Below are 22,666 nucleotides of genomic sequence, written 5' to 3'. Positions count from 1 at the left end.
CTGGTATCAATTTGTTTTTGCACATTAGTCAGCCGATTGCAACCTACTAATGGTGACAGATTGTGTCATGTTTGTGTGGTGTAGATAAAGGCAAAGAGAATGATTTTAATATTTCCCACATTATCTATTTTAAGCTTTCCTCAATATAAATTCTCAAGTCCAAAGTAGCACTGCATAGGCAATGTTCTCAATGAAAATATATAATTTGGAGGTATAAACACATATTGTAGAGTTGTCTCAAAATGTTCACCAGCCTTATAAAATGGTTAAGTCATCAATCTTTTAATAGTTCTCTAAATAATTAACCAAGATAGATATGATTAACATTTTTATATCTTTTGTTAGGTTTAACACTTTTGTATTGCTCACTAATAAATGGAAAAACATCTAACTAAAATCTACTGTATTCTTGAAAGTCATTTCTAATGGAACAAACATAAAATGATCCATTGTGATTCTACAGAATAGAGAATTGTATTTTTTAATGTTGTATTCTTAGATGCTATTTAAGTTTTAAGATTTTTTTTAGTCTCTGAGATTATCTCTTTTGGTAAACTTAAAAATTTAATCTGTTATTTAAGTATGGTCATTCTTAATAAAGAGAGATATAAATAATGATTTATTGAAGACATTAAAATACAAGAACATGTACTTGGAAGAGATTACTCAAGGCATTATCCTCAGGCTATGCCTACACAGACAAATTGAATTCTACCATTGAGTCATTGATGGTGGAATTTGCTGCAGTGGAGGGACAATATGAATACTGTAGTCTAAAAATCAATACTCAAGGTGGCAGGACAAAAAAAGTACACCTTTATTTTCATGGGTAATAGAATTATGCTTATGTGTGGACACTTTTCTCAATTCTAATTTTGGAAACCCAAGATATATTAAAGTAACAGGAAAAACTCACCCTCTTGGAACAAATCAATGAATACTCTTAATATAGTGACTATAATTTCTTTTTGTACCTAGCTTTATTTCAGTATGAGCCTAATCCCTCACCCTGATTTTCTGTAAATCTTTTTATTCAAAAAGACTCTCTAAGGAGCTTCCATATAACTTTAGAAAAGACAGGGCACTGAGAAAAAATTGAAGAGAAAGGACATTTGGGAGCATCATTAACTAGAAATGTAGACATTTGGTTCACTTATATGATATTTTCATTCTCTACAAAGAAAAGGGAAAAGGACAAATGGTGTAAATATTTCTGGAGTCCTAAAAAGTAAAATAACCTGTCTCTCAAGGTTGGTAGGATAAAACAAGGAGGCTTAAATACAATGAACAAAATGACTTCATTGTTATAGTTTTAAAAAGGATTTAGTCAGTGTTAACATGCCCTTAAGGATCACCAAAATTATTGATTTAACACTTAAAGATAGTGTGCCATGTTGATATTTCTTATGTTTCTTCCAATGCATGCATTTCCAGGCAGACTAATTCTTCTCACTTTAATTAAAAATGTGATCATGCTTGAAATAAAAGCCCAATCATTTAAAAATGGATAGAAAACAAGTGATACTGCAAGAAAACATCTAATTGGAAGGGTGCCTTTTCTTGGTTGATGCATATATAGGCTAAGTCTATAACCCAGTTTTTTAACATGGCTCTTCACATCGCTGCATGCGATTTACAGTGTTATTATTTCCCTTTACTGAAACTGCTGAAGAATGTAGCAGATGAAAGAAGCAGATACAGCAGAAGAACAAACTGTGTATTATTGATTTGGAATATTGACATGCTTTTTTTAAAAAGATGTACTTACAGTAACCAAATTGGAGCTGATTTTTGTTTTTGTTTTTGTTTTTGTTTTGTTTTCCTTTGCTTCCCTTGCCACCATTTTAACCTAAATCAGCGGAAATCCGAGGGGAAAAAGGCAGGAAAGGTAAGATTATAAATTCCAAAGAAAATTGATTTCAAAATATGTTCTGTTTTTGTTTTTCTTTTTTTTTTCTTTTCTTTTCTTTTCTTTTTTTTTTTTTTTTTTTTTTTTGGCTAAAATTCCTGAAGCTATGGTAGTTAATACATGGAGTTAAAACTGTAAGTATTTAAGATGACATATGTTATGGTTCTGCCTTAGAAGAGACCCAAGCTGAGCTGTCTCTACATTTTGTATCACTTACAAAGTCCTGGAAGAAATTTTCAAGTCTTATTTTATTTTTCACCAATACTTTCTTTTCTGGCTGTGCCAAAACAGCATACTGTTGACAGCATCACTTTATGAATGTTCTGGCAATAGTTATTTTATGATCAATTTAGCAATAAGAAAGAGCCATTTTGGTGTCAATTCACTTTTTAACAGTGACAGAAAAAAGTTAGTGACTGTTTATAAAGTCATAGGGTCACAGGAAAGAACACTATAACTAAATTAAACATGTTTAATTACCAAAAATAATGGTCCTAGATAAATGATTTTAGAATTTTATCTTTCAATATGAAAAGTTTAAATTCTGTTCAAATGTATCTGAAGAATATTCTAGAAAAAAAGAATAAACTATTTCACACATATTGTTAAATTCTAGTTACCTCATTAGTTAAACTAAACTGCCATGAAAATTAAGGCTTTTCACTTGTTCACTGACGTTTCTTTCCTAGTATTTATGCCTTGTTGACCTTACCATTTTTAAGGTTGAAAGAAATGAATTTCATTTAAATTTCTGATAGAATGTATTTTAGAAGTTAAATTAGGTAAGCTTTAAACATGATCTATGGTAGGCACCAAAATATCCCCATTAGTGTTATCAAGTTAAATGTTCATATCCTTTTTTTTTTTTTACTTGAAAGGCAGATAGTTACAGAGAGAGGGAGAAGGGGAGAGAGAGACACACACACAGAGAGAGAGACAAAGAGAGAGGGAGAGAGAGAGGAAGAGAAAGAAAGAATCTTCTATCTGCTGATTCACTCCCCAGATGGTCACAATGGCCAGGACTGGGCCAGGGGCTAGGAACTTCATCTGGGTTCCCATGCGGGTGCAGGAGCCTAAGGACTTGGGCCATCTTCCACTGCTTTCCCAAGCGCGTTAGCTGGGAGATGGATTGGAAGTGGTGCAGCTAGGACTCAAACCATGCCCATATGGGATGCTAAAGTTGCAGGTGGCGTCTTAACCCACTATACCACCACACCGGCTCCTCTTTTTAAAATTTATAATGTTTATATTCTTTAAGATAGAATATCTTATTCTAGCTTGAGAAACCAAATTTGATGTTTGAAAAGGAACTTGACAGAGAATGGTCTAGTGTATGCCAGAAAAATGATTGGTTAGTCTTGGATGCCTTTATCAAGTGTAAGAATTACCTAAAAATGTGTTTTCACTGGGATGCTAAAATGCATTTCATTAATGTTTGAGAGATAAACTAAAATAGCAGCATCAGAGAGTTTTACATCAATAGACTTTTCTGAGACTTTTCAAATGTCTCTCTGAACTATATTGAGTAACACTATGGCCACTGGGTGATGAATTTTTGAATGTCACCTCCTCCCAGAAGACAAAAGAGTTCTTTAATTCAAAGGAGAGTGTTTCCCTTGAGAGAGAGAAGCACCACAGATTTGCAGTGTCCTAATGTTTTCAACTGTTCAAGCAAATTTGGAAATTGACCTACTAATAAGTTATTTAAAAGTTGGAATTTTGAAGAAAAGACATATTTGTAAATTTTATCTAGAGTAGTGATTCTATAGAGAAGTGTTTTGTTTTAAAAAATTCAGACTTTGCAAATGGCATTCTGGTATGGACCCATGTTCCCACTCAGAAAACGTTTAAATCATAACATTTAACAGTTCAATAGTAGATTGTAAAATATCAATGTAATCACAAAATAATGAACAAGGGAAAAATGATATTCTTCGTGAATAAAGATTTCTCTATTTTTAACATTTATTTATTTATTTGAAAAGCAAAATTACAGAGAAAAAGAGATTGCATCAGCTTATTCACTCCCCAAATGCCCAGAACAACCAGAGTTGGGCCAGGCCAAAGGCTGGAACTCCCTCCAGGTCTTCCATATGGGTGCAGGGCCCCAAATACTTGGGCTATTTACTGCTTTCCCAGGTACATTAGCAGGGAGCCAGATTGAAAGTGGAGCAGCCAGGACACTAAGCAGCACTCGTATGGGATGCCACATCACAGGCAGCAGCTTTACCAGTTACACCACAATGCCGACTGAGAAGGATGGTTTCTTTTGTCAGATAAAAGCATATCTGGACTTATCATTCAGAGAAAGTACGGGGAAAAGAGACATGGGGAGATGATTGGATTTGAAATCTGCTAGGGTCTCAAAACGTAATTTAAAAGGCTGTTATTTTATAGATCAGGAGAAGCAAGTGGAGATAAGCAGAATCTTTTAAGGGAAAGTTGGACAAGCAAGGGAAATGTTCAATAGCTCGGTGTGGTCCAGTTGAAAAAAGTCTCACTGTGGTCAACTGAGTCCCTGGAGAAGCTGCTGATGGGGACATACTATACTTTTGTAGTGATTTCTCTGACTTGGGGTGAAGCATGCCTGTAAGAAGGAGAGTCTTGGCTAAACTTTGGGCAAGACAAAGAGATGATTACAAATGGGCAGTTTTGAACACTTGGTCATTTTTTTCCTGTGAGCTTTTTACATAAAAGTAAACGTAATAAAAATAACCTACTTGGGTAGGGGTTTAGCCTGTAGCACCTAAGTACTAGTTAAGAAGCCCATGTCCTACATTGGGATACCCATCTCCTGTTCCTGACCCTAGATTCATGCTCATGCAAGCCGTGGATGGCTGAAGTGATGGCTGAACTAGTAGATTCCCACAACTTACATGTGACACTGCCTGTCCTTGTATATCTGGCTGTCTTTCAAATGGATGAATAATAAGTAATCTTAAAAATTAGCTTATTGGCCAGCACCGCGGCTCACTAGGCTAATCCTCCACCTGCAGCGCCGGCACTCCGAGTTCTAGTCCCAGTTGGGGCACCAGTTCTGTCTCGGTTGCTCCTCTTCCAGCCCAGCTCTCTGCTGTGGCCTGGGAGTGCAGTGGAGGATGGCCCAAGTGCTTGGGCCCTGCACCCGCATGGGAGACCAGGAGGAAGCATCTGGCTCCTGGCACAGCACGCCAGCCGTAGCAGCTATTTGTGGAGTGAACCAATGGAAAAGGAAGACCTTTCTCTTTGTCTCTCTCTCACTGTCTAACTCTGCCTGTCAAAAAAAATTAGCTTATTAATATTATGCTCTCACTGTTCCAAGCACTGTGTGTATATGTGTACACACATACCTATTTGTGTGTACATATGTGTATAAGCATGCTTATACCTACATAATTCACTTATGCATATCCCAATACATCCTATATACATATTTAAAACTCATAATAATACTACAAACTCCTCTGCAGATGAGGAAACTGTAGTAAGATAGTTTAAATGACTTGCCCAATGTTATGATGCTCACAAGTAGAAGAGCCATAGTTTCAACCCATGCAGTTTTTTTCTTATTAAAAAAATTTAGAATTATAAAACCAACATTTCCTTCATGTCAAAATAACCATTTTAATGTATTTTAGTAATAATATGCAATACATTTAATGTCATAAGGTGCTACACAGCTGCTGCAGACCTATCATCAAGCTGTTTTCACAACTCTATAGTCAGTCCATACCTAACTTGATGTAATATAGTTAATATATACCATGGAGATTACTTCTGTCCTCTGATGCCCTTTAGTTTTGGTTCGTTGCATTTATGTATAGCTTTTGAAGGGTATTTTGGATATTAAATTCAAGAAGCCATAAACCTTAAATATATTAAGTGTCAGAATATTCATTAACTTTGGATTTATTGCAAATGTTTCCATAAAAAGTTGAATTAATCTCTTGAACTCCTGAGCTTCACCTATTTAGTTTTTTTTAATGAATTATAAAATATGGCTTTTATGTTCAGTTTAATTCAGAGTAAGTGAAAAATATAAGGATCCTGCATTTGTAAAAATGTAAGGCAAAACGCTATCTTGGCTAAGAATGTAGTATCTAGATAAGTGCTTTATTATCCTTTAGATGCTAAAACATCAAAGGACAGGAAAATTTCTCAATGACTACCCTAGATTTAAATTTAAATGACTTCAGAGGCCTTACCAAACAGGACCTATTTTAGATTACAAATCAGAGGTTTAAGTTACAAGAATAGACATTTTGTTTTATTTTAAAAGATTGTATTTTGCAGAGAATCTAGTGTCATACAGTAGAATCAAAGGAAATGCCACACTTCGGGCTTCATTCATTCTGTGGCTGGTTGATAGCTGATTTAAAAGCTAATAAGGAAGACAAACACATTTGAACACATAACTACCCGTGATTACATAAATAATGTAAGCAATGTTTATTTTCAACTGAAAGAAAGAAGTACAATTTTATGAATCCAACAGTTTTTGTAAAGAAATTCCCTTTATTCTGTGGCCTTTTGATTCAATCTACTGGCTTTTCCCTCGTTAGTTAGCATTAATCTGTAAATCTCCATGTAGGTATTTTTCTTTAAGATCCCTCCCCTCTTTGGATGAATCTGAGTTTAAATTGCCCTCAGGCTTTGCACAAATGGCCAGTCTTGTTAAAGACTATGTTCACCAAAGTGCTAAACTGAAGATGGCAGAAACAGAACTGACTGAGATTCTCAAAGGAGTATATTTCTACTTTCTTTATATCTGCCTGAGGTGAATTTACAAAGTGGCTTCTTTTTGACTAGTGTAGGAGATAAAGAAAGAGTACTTACAGTAACAGTCCGAATAAAAGCCATTCTGTCACCCGCCCATCTTCTTCAAGATTCCTGTCATTTGTGTAGTCATTTGCTCTAAGGCTACATGAATATGAGGGAGGCAATGAGAATACTGTGTGAACATGTGTTAAAATACCCATTTTTGGCTGGTGTCTTCAAAGTACTTCTTCATCTTCTATTCTGCTCAACAATCCAGGAATTTTTGGAAATTATTTCTTCAGAAATTCCACTGAAAGCATAATTTAAGGGTTTCAGTATGGAATGTCACGTTGAGATGCTTTTTAGAGGTTATCTCCCAGTGTGTCCTCACATCTTGCCTTTAGTGAAAGATTCTTTTCATACATACTATTTTGGAACATTATTATCTAGCAAATGCATGCAGTTAAATGTGTAACAATTATGAATGCCATTTTACCAATTTTCCCTATTAAATATTCATTTTAGTGTTATTAGTGTTATGAGAAAATTAAATCACACTAAGATCTCTAATTTAGCATTACCACCTAAGGAAACCCATTTACCTTCGTGCTACATATAGTCCATAGATAGGCTTTCCTAAGAACATTGTACTACACATACTCTGTGAGGCTTTTTGTAGGGTCTCTTTGCAGCTATTTATTTGGCTTTGGAATATGGTCTGTACTCAATGGGTGATGACTGAAATTTTGATAAGTGGTGGATAATTTCAAGGACACTTTAATCATTTTTCATTCTCCTTTCCTGCTCAGTTCCATTCTCATTTGAGACTTAAATAGCACCAACATTCAGTAGCCATCACCGTAGGTAGATATTTATTTTGTCTTATATTTTGTATGCTGTTTTTATTGATTCTGTGATCCTCATGTGTACATATGTACATTTCTTGAACCTCATGATTACAAGGACTCCATAATTTCTAACATAGTCCTCACTTTCTGTGATCACAGCTTTGTTAGCTGCTTTATATTATCCTGTCTGGTTAAGGTAAGCTTTCCTTTCATTAGGTTCTGCAGTGAACCCAACCCTCTCCATTTTGCTGAGTTTATAAAATCCCTTCTGGTTACATTTATCTCCCTATCTCATCATTGCTATCCAGGGCTTCCCACTTTATTTTCAGTAGCAAGTTGCAACTATAGATTACCCCCCCACACACACATTGTATTCACCACAGCCTGCGGAGTACTATGTGGGAACAACAACAACAACAAAAACTACAAAATTGTACCGAATAATTTGCTTATTACACATTAATGGTAATAGCTTCAGTTGGGCTTTTGGTATTGCTCAGAGTCTTTTTATTCTCTCATTAGCTTTGTATCCCATTCCATGAATGACTGTCCAAATCTTTTCAACCATCTTTAAATTCTTTTCACAATCACCAGTTCTGAATTATCAGCAGATTACTCTAGATCCTGTTATCGTAAAATAAAAACTATCTTTGCAAACTCAATATAATTCAGAGTTCTTTCGGATCTCATCTATTCCATCTCATCTCTTGATATATATAGCTTTTTAGTCTGTATATGCCCTGGCCTTTTTACCTTTAAAATATGTAAATTTGATTTATCAGAAAAAAAAAACAGCTGCCATCACAAGATATTGCTGTAATTCATTACTAAATTAAGGGAATTGATTACCCATATTAAATATAGTTTACTCTCCACACATTTCCCTGCTATAAGAGAGGATCATTTAGAATAGAATTATTTTGTCATTTGTCTAACATTTTTTGGTTGATACATCCAGAACTTTCTGTTACATCTGGCATTTTAACCACAGATTCTCTCTTGGTGGTTCTGGAAACTTCCATAAAGGCTTCTGTGATTTCTCCACCAACTTCTCCACATAAGTATAATGTATATACCTGGATTGCGACTTAATGTTCAGTACATATTTCTTTGGTATCTCTTCAATTCCTATCATGTATCATTTTAAACTTCTTATAAACAGTATGCTTGTGAAAATTTTAATTTGAAAGCTTCAATAAGAATTTAGCAGAATTGACTTAATCCAAAAGAAATTATTTAACATTTCTTTGAATTAAATATGGAGTAGTCTACCCATGTAGTAGCAAATGCTGATTCTACAAGGATTTGAAAATCTTCCTGTCTGAATCCTCCAGTTTTATGTAAATAGAAAGAAGTATGCTTGGTAAATGATTAACTCTTCCTTAGCCCTAAGTCAAGTACGTGTAATCCCATTTTGGTGTGTATAAAAGTATTAAGGAAAAATCAATACTGTGCATTATTTTCTTTTAACACTCTGTTACTCTGAATCTTTTTTTTCAAATACTGTTCTATGAGGTCTCAATTAGCTGAACTGGCCAATTTGGACTTTATTTTTTCAAAAACTTGCTAGTCTTTTTTTTTTTTTTTTACACCTGAGGACTGTGTGATCAAACTACATCCCTTTTCTCATCTGATTAAAAACTTTAAACTTCACATCAAAATCTTCTAGGCCCTCATACTTACCATTGTCTCACTTCACAGCATCAAAATTCATCCATTATCTCACGGAGAAACAGATGTTTTCACTCTGTGTGTGGTGTGGTATTGAGGACGTTCTCAAATAAAATCATCCATATTCATTTCGGCTTTATGCTCTATTCTGAATGTAAAGGAAACAATAGACAGTGAAACCTTAAGTAAAATAAGTCAGGGTTTTAAAAGCCTTTGAAACTATATTTTATTCAAAGCAATAGAAAAGAAGAAAGCATTTTTAAAAGTTTATTTGCATAGCACTTTAATATATATTAAATACACTATTCCCAGGTCTTCAGCTTTACAATCGTGTTAGATGTAGTTACAAATTCAGCTTTTTGCATATGTGCTCTTTTTATTGTCACAGATTGGGCAGTTTTTCATTCTTTTTTTAGTAGCAACTGTTAGAAGTCATTGCTTCTCTTCATTCAATGCCATCTGAAGTCAATACATGAGTTAGAAAGAAACCTTGTCTGGTGCTATCTATGACTTAACTCAACAACTGATACATTGAGACTGATCCTCCAAACTATAGAGCTGTGATTCGAAGTAATGTCTCTGATCTCAATCAAACAATTGAGACATCTACAATTCCATACTAAAATTATATTTTTATACCAGAAACAGTGACTTAGATGCTGCTGGGGGAGGGAAAACTTACCCCTCAACATTCTGAAGGGTAACTGAAATGAACAGGCAAAAGACAGATTAATAAGGAGAAAAGGCATAGAAATTTAACTTGCACAATATGAATCTTAAGCAGGGAGTCAGATAGCTGATGTTCAAATATCCTCTTCAGAGGGGAGAGAAAAATGGGGTCAAGGATGCCGTAAGCAATTTTAGAAGGGCAGTAGATGACTTTTAGGAGAAAAGCTTGAGCAGACAGTGGTCTGAGACAAAGGTATTCTCTGTTCTGGGAGAGGCAGCTACAAATTGTGGGAATGAGCTGAGGGACTTTGCTTGAAGAAAGTTGTAGACAAAAAAAAATCTCCCAGGCAATCTCTGTGCACTGCCTCAGAAGAGACTTAAATTTTGTCTGACAGTGGTGATGATTTTCAGTCTCTTCTCTTCTTTGGTAATTCGTCTTTCCTGGTTATTTAATGAGATGCCTAGGGAGGGCGTTTAAGACTACTGCATTCCTTTTGGAAGAAGTTTCCTCGGTCAGATAAACGAAGTTCAGAAAGTGCTACTCCTTGTGCTTGGGGGTGACAAGCAAGAGAATGATAGAAAATCCTTCAGAGACAAATTCTAAGGTCTTTCAATGTCCTTTGATTCAATAGTGCTTAACATGCCCAAACACCACCATACAGTGAAGTATCGCTTTCTTACCCCAGCTAAACTAATGAGAGAACTGAAACAGAAAATAGGGGGCAAATCATTTGATTTTCACTTTCTTAATTCCTATCTTTTGATTTCAGAAAACAAGTAGCCCAGAAAACTTTCCTAGGGAATTTATTAGATAATATTTTCAAACACAATATGTGTCATGTCATTGATTGAGAGATACCTGCTGATTCCTTCCCTTTGGAATAATAAATTAACAAACCATATTTATTCCATCAGATTGTTGTAGGGAACAAGGTCTTTGGCTGGTTTTATTCCAGGATCCTCCCTTCACACATGAAAGAATTCAAGGTTGAGGCATAAATGCGTAGGAAAACTGAATTTATTTAAATGGATAGTACATATTCAGACATGGATATAGGCAACCTCTCTCTATGAGAGAATAGCAGCTACCCCACCAAAGTTTGGGTGGTCCCTTTATAGGGTAAAAGTGGTATCCTAATGAATATCCAGATGGAATGGAGTTTGGGGAGTGCTTCTGTGCACATGGTGATCTCCAGGAATGTGTCATGGTGTCTTCATGTGAGGTTTAGCATACACATGGTCATCATGACTCATGCATGTTGGGAAGTCGGGCTTAGGTGTATAATATTGGAAATATGCATGCTGAGCCTGTAGCCACGTTGGATTGACACAGAAAGAGTAGGATTTGCACAGTGTGTGGGTGCTCCATAAAAGTTGCTGGCAGTCTCTCAGTTCCTCTGCTTACTACATTTTCTGCCTAGCCAATATCAAAGTCATATCTTTTTCTTCATGGCTAAGTTAAGGATTAATTTTTTTCATTCTCTGTTATTCGCTTATTACCATTAGATGGCAGATCTTTTTCATTACCTATTGAATATGTCTGTCATATTGACATGTACAATTATTATACTGCTGTAGGGAAGGAAAAATAATTTTCTCCTCCACCCTTCATGAGTTTTTAGCTGGGGCTTCCTTTAACAAAGCATAAGAAACAGAAAACAAATCATAGTTTAATAAGCCATTTACTTCCTATATAATTAGGGAAGAACCCAAAGAAATGAGCATATATGAAGGAATTACCTTTGACTCCCTTGAAATACCATGGCTCCCTTGAAAGAAAGAAAGGAATGTTTAGTTAATATGAGATGGTCAAGAAAAGCACCATAAAACAAAGGTAATGTTTGTAATGCAGATTTAACAAACTTCTGTTGACTGAGAGTGCCTGGTATTTTGTCATTCTCTTCCTTGTGCAAAGAGGAAGATACCTTTATGAATGGAGATTTACTTTATAGATTTAAATTTGTCTAACAAAAGGGTAATTTCTTCTAGTTTCTGCATCTGCAGTTTCTCAAAATAGCAGCTCAAAATATCCTATGTGCCAACAAGGCATATTTTGGGATGGCATTTTCTGGTCCTTTATAGTCTTTTTTGGCATGGCAAGTCCTGAATCCCATTACCATGTGATTGCAATGATGCAAATGATGCTGGCTTTTTATTCTTATAGTCATCATTTTATAATCTTTAGAATAATGACATACTCGGATCGTTATTGTATCTTTCAAGTATGAAAAGCACTTCATTGTCTTAAAGATAGTTTATTATACATGTCCCTTAGCAGATTTGAGGACTAGAACAAGCACATATTAATTCCCAAAGAAATGGTAAGTAGATTAGATCTTTGGAGGTGCATGAAGTTTAGTGCTACATTACAGTACTTGTTCAACTATTTTGTCTACTTCTATGTCAAAATATCTAGATAGAAGAGTACAAATATAAGTGGAAATCTTAGTAGTGGTGACTTAGGGGCCTCTCTTCTTTTAAGGATTTATATATTTGTTTGAAAGGCAGATCAGCAGAGTGAGACAAAAAGATACACAGACAGGCATACACAGAGACAGAGAGATCTTCCACCCACTGGTTCACTCCACAAATGGCTGCAACATCAAGGTCTGGGCTGCTCTGAAGCCAGGAGCCAGGAGTTCCAATCTTAGTCTCCCATGTGGATGGAAGTGGCATAAGAACTTGGACCATCCTCTGCTGCCTTCCCAGGCACATAAAGAGGAGGATGGATTGGAAAACAAGTAGCCAGAACTTGAACCTGCACTCCCACATGGCATCTCAGTGTTGCAAGCAGCGGGGTAACACACTGCGCCATACCACCAGACTCCAGGATGGCCTTTCTTTTCTTTCAAGTGCATTTATATAAGAAAAGTAAAAAAATTTTCTTCTGAACATGTGTTTTTGCAATTGAGTTAGCATAATTTTCTGAGTCAGATATTGAGATGTTTATGAAAAAGAATTAAAAATTTAAAATCTCATATCTTGTAACCGTTAAGTTACATATATTACTTTTGACATAGTTCCCTGTATTCATTACGTTTCATATATCTGTCCTTTATCATACATCTACTTTTTAAGGTAGGCAAATTTCCTGCTTAACTCACAGGAAGCTTCTGGCAATTAATTATCAGGATTATAATTATACTAGTCAATTTCCTATCCTATTCTTTGAGGATCACTGTGAAACCAGTCTTCCTCATTTACATGAATTATTTGTTTATTGCTTAAGAGATGCTTCTAGGATTAATTTTAATGCTTTAAATAGAGACATTGAAGTGGTAAAGACTACAGTTTATTGTTGGGATATAGAGAATTAATAATTAAAGATGTCATCTAAGTTCCTGTAGTCTATACCTAACAAACCACTTGAAATCTAGTAAATATTTAATGAATGCTTGTTGTCATTTATTTAACAGACATATATGGAATAATTTCTATGTGCCAGACCCAGTGCTTAGTGATGAACATATATCCAAAGGAATGACATAGACTCTTTGCTCTCAAAGACCCATTGCTTAGAAAACATAAACAAAGCAAAAACTCAATCTGATATAATTAGAAACAGTATATTACAATAACTTATAGAATATTATTCTTGAACAAAACCAAATTTTACTTATATTTACTGAGTTTCTCTTTCCAGTTTACTCATTTAGAGGTGAGGGCTTCCATAAACTCACAAATTTTTGTGTAAAAGATATGATCTTCCTGTTTATGCTTATATTTTGGAGCACTTACATTTGACCTCTTTTTACTTTATGTCAGTAATACAAGCCATTGGATTTTTATTCTGTTCAAATGGCATCCCCTTTCCCATTATACTTGACTTCTCCTGGCCTAAAGTATTTATCAGATACCCTTTAATAGCTTGTTTTATTATTTATGAGTGAAAGCTATTGTTATCCAAATATACTTTAAACATTGATTTAAGAGTTGGGTTTTCTCCTTGAAGTGCATAATGCTTCAAACAGTGCATCTCTTCACTAACATGACAGATTACCCTCCTTATTTTCCTGAAAACAAGATGTGTAGTGGAGCAATTCTCAAATACTGACCTTCTGTATTTTCCATAGTAAGCAAATGTGAATTCAGTGCTGTAAATCTCTAACATTAAAGGAACTATCTCTGAGAACTGTTTCATATTTTGTACTAAAAGTGATTGTGGGGGATCGTTTGTTGTACAACTCTGGAAAAGGTTTTGTATCATTTTTATTGATGATAAGATACCATCTATATAATGCCTGTGTAAAGTTGGTTGAGTGTTAAATCGATTTCAAACACTCTGCTTCAGATTAGCCGTAAAAATTACAGTGGCTATCGCAAAATAGGAAATCCCTTAGAAATTTCAGTAGTGAAGCTATCTGCAATAGTTAAAAAGAAATAGACAATTCACGTTAGAAACCAGTGCAAACTTTCTAAAAAAGCTTCTAGTGGTCATGATTTTTGGCTATCATTAAGTTTTGTGAAACAAGTAAATAGCAAATATTCAATTATTCTGATTGTTTCTCCAGTAGCTTTGTTCGTTAATGTTGCTAATTGCACAGTGATTCACAAGTGGAGAAGGAGTTTTGGTAGGGCTTCTCAAGTCTGGCTGCATATTAGAGTTATCAAAGGATTTTTGAAAAATTGGCAATGCTCACTTTAATTTCAGACCAATTACATGAGAATCTGTAAGGTAAGAAATTGGTATTTTTCAAGCTCCATAGATCTGTCAAATACATAGTCAAATTTGAGAACTACTTTAATCAATTCTTACTGCCTTTAATTTGGATTTTGTGAATTTGTTTCTATGGCCAAACTTCTCTACAACATCCACAATTTCAATAAAAATAGCAACAAGAAAAAATATATTGGTTTTGGCTTTTTTATGGATTTTAGTAACTATTGTAAAAATTATATTCTGATATAAAATATATAGCCCCCATCCAATTTATGACCAATTGCCACAGAAAAAGCAAGTCGTGATAAGAAACATGAGCAATTGGCAAAGAGGCTATTTATTGTTATTTAACAAGGTGTAGAGTTAGTGTTGCTTCGTGACACCCTCCCAATTGGAGAAAGTAGTGCATTCAATATACTCATTCAAAATCTACGAACGTATAATAGCTGAGTAACATTTCCATTCTTTCCATGACAATATTATAGGTCTGTTAGATAATTGAAAGCTTTGTTGTTCAGGAAAAGATGACAAGAAAATGATCAGAATAGGAGGTAGCAGGCTGAAATTGGGACACAAATGGATAACGGGGTAAATTAAAGGTAGTGGTGACCAGAAAAATAGGTAAGAACTGGATGGCAGTGTAGTATTGATCATGCAAGTGATAAAGCTGTGTGGACTAATAGACATGAATACATTTTGGCTCATGTATAAAAAATGTTCAAAAAGCAAAGATTATACACTACTGTGACCTAAAGAGTGTGCACTGATCTTTTACTAAGCAATCATTATTCAAGTGGCTATTTTCAAGAAATCTCTATAAGCTTAAAGATGAACTTAACCCCAAAAACCTTTCAGGTATACTTTGCAGCATATTAGAAAGAGAAATCTCTTAAGTATAGAACCTTTTCTAATCAGTGCCATTATATTCCATGCACATACTAATTAATACATAAAACTTCTTTACGTGACATTTAAATATTTTAAGTAGTGTATTCATTGTCCATTGAGTTGTTACAACTTTACATTATTGGTACTTTTTTTAAAGATTTATTTTATTATTTGAAATACAGAGTTACAGAGAGAGATAGAGACAGAGAGAGAGGTCTTACATCAGCTGGTTCACTCCCCAGATGACCGCAACAGCCGGAGCTGCGCCAATCTGAAGCCAGGAGCCAGGAGCTTCTTCCAGATCTCCTATGTGGGTGCAGGGGCCCACGAACTTGGGCCATCTTGGACTGCTTTCCCAGGCCATAGCAGAGAGCTGGATTGGAATAGGAACAGCCAAGTCTAGAACTGGCGCCCATATGTCGGCGCTTCAGGCCAGGGTGTTAACCCGCTGTGCCACAGCGCCGGCCCCTACATTATTGGTACTTTTTACTGGCAGGGAATATTACTGCTTATTATGGATCCCTGTTGATATTTTTAAAGATTTATTTATTTATTTGAAAGTCAAAGTTACACAGAGAGAGGAGAGGCAGAGAGAGGTCTTCTAGCCAATGGTTCAATCCCCAGTTGGCTGCAAAGGCAGGAGCTGCACTGATCAGAAGCCAGGAGCCAGGAGCTTCTTCCGGGTCTCCCACACGGGTGCAGGGGCCCAAGGCCTTGGGCATCTTGTACTGCTTTCCCAGGCCACAGCAGAGAGCTGGACCGGAAGTGGAGTAGCCAGGTCTCGAACCAGCGCCCATATGGGATGCTGGCACTGTAGGCAGCGGCTTTACCCGCTAGGCCACAGCACCGGTCCCTCCCCATTGATATTTAATACTAACACACTAGAGATTCAACTCACTAGGACAGTTTTTACTATCTACTATAGTTGTTTGACTCATTTGCATTATCAGAGAAAGCAACAATGTCATGTTCTTCTGTTTCCTTTGTGTTTTGCTTAAACTTTCTTCCATATCGTCACTCTCCATAAAAGTGTTCTCAATGGATTGACTGTACACTGTCATAGGCACAGCATCTCATCATTGCTTCCATATACCAGGGTCTACCTTCACTATTTGCAGTTATCTCACCTTGTTTTATTCAAAGTAATTGATGGCAACATTTAAGTGATTATATTGTGTGTGTGTTCATATACTAAGAATTCATTGATTTGAGAGGTGTGACCTAAGAGATTAGAAGTGGAAAAAAGGAATACTGTTCAGATCTGGAAGAGCTCACCTGCAATTTTAATTATCTCCTTTGAATTTGTATGACTTGACAATATCTATGCAAATGTTTCAAATGCAGCTTTTCACTGTTTTGAGAAAGTGCTCAAGAGTAGATTCAATATTTTCTCATATCAGAAACACAATTCAGACATTGGCCATCAAAAACTGTCATAATTTAGTTCACTGAACACCTTTCTAGACATAAATTAACATACATTCCCTCAAGTCAAGAGAAAGGAAACTCATTTGTGGTAGATTAATTTGTTAGTTGGGAATTATTAATCCACTGGGAGTGCATTATCCTAAAGCATTAGAGACAATACCATTTGTCTTAATTTATTCTTTATCCCATTAATGCAAATGCATTTTTTCTTCCTAAGAATTTTTTTTCCTAAGTAGAAAAATCAGTTTACTGTAATGCACAGTAATTTCCTGTTTGAATTCAACATATTGGATTTCTATCTAGCTCTCTGTACTTGAAGATTTGTTGTTCTATATACTGCTTCATTTCCAGCAATGTCTCAATAAAGGACATAGAAATAATTCATTGTTATTAAACAGAAATAAAATCATTTATATTAAATGTAGATAACTTGCCATTGTCAAATGAAATTTCATACATCTATTATACTTTTAAGGCTAATAATAATGTAGATCATCACATTTGTCTGATACAAGTATCTATACTAGAAACAAACATATTTGAATGTAACTGTGTTGTTTTTAAATATAGTTTACCTTAACAGAAATTGAAAAAAAAAATCAGTTATCATTGAAAGTAATAGACCCACCTACATAATTATAGTAAAACATTTTCAATTTAGTTTTAAGTATGCAATTCCTCTTAGTCTGTGATCTATGGCTATATTTTTACTCCTAGGCACTTTGCCCATTTTTATTGCTTTTGAGTGGGCAGCACATAAGTATGAGAAACCTAGGTTGGAAATCAGAAAATCCAAGATTTATTAGCTATGTGATTTCCTGTTGAACTATGTTTTAAACTAAATTCATTGAAGTAGTTTTTCTGTTATTCAATGATTTTAATCTTCTATTTCTGCTTCTAATTGTTCTTTCATTACACTCCAACTTTTCATAATGACACATTCTTATCCATTCTTTACCCTTAAGATTATGCTTGTATAATATGAAAATAGCTTTTCTGGAAAGTAAACATATCACCTACTAACTACGATGTTAATAGTAACAATATGTCATGGCTGGTGTCTCAGTTTGTTGGCACCTCTACTTTTCTGGGGGCTCTTCTGTACTACTCTCACAGCTTCACTAAGCATCGTTCCACGCAGAGGTGCCAACCTTGCAGCACAACTGTGCCTGACCTTTCAAGGTTTCCTTTGAAATTTCAGTGGAATCCACCATGATCTAATAACCCTTGCACTGTGCCTGCTTGCAAAGCCAGCATCATATGACTGATACCAAGGTCTGCCACCAACAGGAGCAGTGCCTTGGCCCAGCAAGGCACATTCTGGAGTTGACCCTGGGTGATCAGGGTGCCCTGAGGCTCTTTCCTGAAAGGATTCTGCCATGCAAGATCTTTGAAACAAATTGGTACTCTGATGGGACAATGATGGGAAGGTCTACCTCTAATACCCTGGATATTACTCTGCCATTATCTTGCCCATTAACACATGGTTCCCATTCATCTAAACTATTGTCTTTAGCAAAGGGTTTCTCCTGTGCATTCTGTCCCAAACACACTTTTTCCTCATTCCTTCCTGACCAGCCTGACCATTTTCCAAATCTTTCTGCTCTGTTCTCCTGATTCACACTGTAAAACTTACTAATAGCAGCCAATTATATCTATGCTGCTGCCTGAACATTTTGCTACCTTGAAATCTCCTGCACCACGCAAACCAGTCCACATCTTTCAGTTCAGACTCACAGAAAGTGTCAGGGCAGGGGCACAAAAATGCCAGGTTCATTGCTGCCATATAGCAAGGATTGCCTTTAGCTCATTTCCCAGTGGAATTCCATCTCAGAGTTCATTGGCATGGCCTGTACTGTCTACCTTTGTACCACTCTTCTGGTCTCCTGTTCACTCATCAGAATTACCCATAAAGGTCTACTTATAGTCTTCTAAGCTTTCTCTAGCCTGCTCATCCAAATTCTCCCAGCCTTTCTCATTAAACCAGTTCTGAACACTTCTCAATGTCTTCAGGTATAGTTAATAGTGACAACCCCATTTCTTGGTGCCAATTTTCTGTAGTAGTCAGCTTCACATTGCTTCAACTGAAATACCCAGGAGGAGCTTCTTGGGAAGGAAAGGGTTTATTTTGGCTTACAGTGAGTAGGTTCATAGTTCTGGATCCAGTACACCAGTAGCCTGGTGTCTGTTGGAGGCTCAAAATGGCAGAGCAGGTACAGAACAATCACATGGTGAACCAGGATAAGGAGAAGGAAATCAGAACAAACTCAGCTGAAATAACCAACTCTCTCCTGAGAGCTACTTTCAGAGGCCAGCCCCCAAAACCATAAAGACCTCCCACCAGGGACACCTCACAGCTGCTTTAATTAAATCTAGTCTCTAGCCTCAGTCCTTCAACTTTTAGCATGAGACTTTGAAGTTTAAATGTCTACAGGAGTTTGGAGGGCCAAGTTCTGTTCAATTCACAGCATAACGCTATAGAAATAAATAAAGACTAGGTAGAAAATGAGCTCTTTTGAACAAACAAATCCTTTGTGGCATAAAATAATTAATAAAAATTGTTAGATTTTAATATTATGCCAGAAGAAACTATTTATTAGGTGAATATTAAAAGTGGGGAAAACTTGACATCTATTCTAACATCGCTGCTGAAAGAAATCTATGAAATAGGAAAAATAGGAATTGTTTTCAGCAGATGAGCCAATGAACTGCCAAGACATATTAAATATCATAAGGAGTTCCCTCTGTAGTATTCTAAATATGAGCATCTGTGTTTTAAGTAGCTGAATCTTAAGCCTCTTAGTGATGATGGTGATGGTAGTTGGGTAGTGACAGAGGATAAGGATCATTTTTACCCTGTACTTCTTGGACTTGGCTGTACCTTTACTGTGTATATATTTTAACCATACTGCAGCTTATCTCCACATCTTAATCAAGGATCACATTCATTAATTTTTCTTATTTTACATTTTTTCTTGGTGCTTTTGATAAACACACATGCATACATGCATGCACAAGCTCACACATCCAAACATACATAGACAATACTATTTTCTTTAGGTCAACTATTCAGAAGGTTGCATCTGTACCTCCATTTATCTAATTTCAATGTGTATTTTTGTATATGCATTGTGGCAATTACAAAGCACACTTAAGCAACTGACATGAAGTGATATATATAATTGGATCTAGAAAGATAATTGATAGAACTAAATAGCCAACTAGGAATAGCAGGTATTAATTTGGTCTACTGATATACAATTTGTAGGGAAAATTAATATCAATAAAGCTTAAGAGTTCTAAGTTATGAGATATTAAATTATATTTGGTGATTGAGTCCCATAATTCCCTCTCACATGACTCTACTTTGATTAGTAAAAGTCCAAATTGATAACAAATGAATAATGAATATTGACAAAATAATAGTCCTGTATCTTCAACTTACCCACATCTTGAATCATGGTCTTACATATTTTTAAAATAATTGTCCAGTGGCAGAATAAGAATTAGCCTACTGTGTCTAAAATACAATGGTGTGGCCGGCGCCGCGGCTCACTAGGCTAATCCTCCGCCTTGCGGCGCCGACACACCAGGTTCTAGTCCCTGTCGAGGCGCCGGATTCTGTCCCGGTTGCCCCTCTTCCAGGCCAGCTCTCTGCTGTGGCCCAGGAGTGCAGTGGGGGATGGCCCAATTCCTTGGGCCCTGCACCCCATGGGAGACCAGGATAAGTACCTGGCTCCTGCCATCGGATCAGCGCGGTGCGCCGGCTGCAGTGCTCCGGCCGTGGTGGCCATTGCAGGGTGGACCAATGGCAAAAGGAAGACCTTTCTCTCTCTCTCTCTCTCACTGTCCACTCTGCCTGTCAAAAAAAAAAAAAAGAAAAAAAAAAGAAAGAAAAAAATACAATGGTGTGTGATATGGGGATCCTAATTTATACATTCACCATGAAAGGCCACTATGTACTATGACCTGCATTAGTTATTGGATTGTGACATATGCGAACAGATATAGACTTTATGTCTGTCAGTTAAATTTTCCAGACCCGAGTTTCTTTGAGATATACTAAGAAGAAAGGGAAAAGTTGGAGGAGGACAATGAGAAAGAAGATGAGCAGCATGGGAGGAAGAGTATAAGAAAAAGAAAAAAGCAAGAATAAGAAAGAGTAGAAGGGAGGGATAATAGGTTTTAAAATAATGTTTTTAATGGGTGAGAGGGCAGGTATTGTGGGAAGAATTACTATGTTCTTAAAGTTGTAATTATGAAGTGCATGCAAATAAATAAAAAATAATAATTGGGGAAAATGGTTTGAAGATTCCTAGCACACAGAAATGATAGTATTTGAAAAAGATGGAAATGCTAATTACTCTGATTTGATCATTACATATTTTATTTTTTTAAAGATTTATTTATTTTATTTGAGAGGTAGAGTCACAGTGAGAGGGAGAGACAGAGAGAAAGGTCTTCCTTCCGTTGGTTCACTCCCCAGATGGCTGCAATGGCCGGAGCTGCGCCAATCTGGGGCCAGGAGCCAGGCACTTCCTCCCAGTCTACCACGTGGGTGCAGGGGCCCAAGGACTTGGTCCATCTTTCCACTGCTCTCTCAGGCCATGGCAGAGAGCTGGATTGGAAGTGGAGCAACTGGGACTAGAACCAGTGCTCACATGGGATGCTGGCACTGCAGGCAGAGGATTCACTTACTGTGCCACGGCGCCAGCCCCAATAATTAACGTATTTTATACAGGTACCAAATTATCATACTATACCCCATATATATGTACAAATATTATGTGCTAATTAAATAAAAAATTTAAAACATCAAAAAATACTGTTTCTGGAATAATTAATTCCATAAGGTCTACTTAACAAATATCTGCTTGTAAACATTTAATGAATTCCTAAATTAAAACTTTATTTTAGATCTTAAATTTTAAATTTGGTAATATTCCTTCCATTTTTGCTATTGGCAACTATGTTTAGGTTTCTTTTTTTTTTTTTTTTTTTTTTTTTTTTTTTTTTTTACAGGCAGAGTGGACAGTGAGAGAGAGAGACAGAGAGAGAAAGGTCTTCCTTTGCCGTTGGTTCACCCTCCAATGGCCGCCGCTGCAGCCGGCGCACCGCGCTGATCCTGGCAGGAGCCAGGATCCAGGTGCTTTTCCTGGTCTCCCATGGGGTGCAGGGCCCAAGCACCTGGGCCATCCTCCACTGCACTCCCTGGCCATAGCAGAGAGCTGGCCTGGAAGAGGGGCAACCGGGACAGAATCCGGCGCCCCAACCGGGACTAGAACCCGGTGTGCCGGCGCCGCAAGGTGGAGGATTAGCCTATTGAGCCACGGCGCCGGCTAATGTTTAGGTTTCTAATGCCTGATTTTCTTCCCCTAGGATTCCATATCAAGTTCCACAAATCGTGTTATTCTCAAAATCAAAGTGATTAGTATTTTTCATGATCTGGTGAGCAGTTTTGTGTATTCAGTCAGCTCTCTGTGTCTGCACAACCATGAATTTAACCAACCGTGGATTAGAAATATTCACAAAAAATGCATCTGGACTGAACATGTACAGACTTTTTTTGTTATTATTCCCTAAACAATATAATGCAACAACTATTTAATAGCATTTATACTGTATTGGGTATTAGAAGTAATCTAGAGATCATTTTAAGTATACAGGATGATGTACATAGATTATATGCAAATACTATCCCATTTTATTATAAGGAACTTGAGAATTCAGACTTTGGTACATGTTGGATTTTTGAACCAATCCTCCAGGATGCTGATGTTTGTATTGCTATATAAAATACTATGCTATCACATATATCATTTCTAAGAATATTTTTCCATTCATTCGCCTTTTGCT

General features: G+C 36.3%; 1 protein-coding gene across 5 annotated transcripts in view; it reads left to right on the top strand.

Moving 5' to 3' along the window:
* PCDH11X (protocadherin 11 X-linked) overlaps positions 1-22,666 on the top strand; it is a 751,842-nt gene that overhangs the window by 397,489 nt on the left and 331,687 nt on the right. For 3 of the 5 annotated variants that reach the window (XM_051827410.3, XM_002720154.5, XM_051827409.3), the window contains one exon: positions 1,859-1,888. The exons of the other annotated variants lie outside the window; for them this stretch is intronic. In XM_051827410.3, the coding sequence (XP_051683370.1) occupies positions 1,859-1,888 (30 nt within the window). The remainder of the gene's footprint in view (positions 1-1,858; positions 1,889-22,666) is intronic. 5 annotated transcript variants of the gene reach the window in all.

The sequence above is a fragment of the Oryctolagus cuniculus genome, chromosome X, assembly GCF_051225735.1.
Source record: "Oryctolagus cuniculus isolate XC-2025 breed Fujian yellow rabbit chromosome X, ASM5122573v1, whole genome shotgun sequence".
Taxonomy (NCBI): domain Eukaryota; kingdom Metazoa; phylum Chordata; class Mammalia; order Lagomorpha; family Leporidae; genus Oryctolagus; species Oryctolagus cuniculus.
The sequence above is the reverse complement of the archived record's forward strand: the minus strand, read 5'-3'. Positions and strand labels throughout refer to the sequence as shown.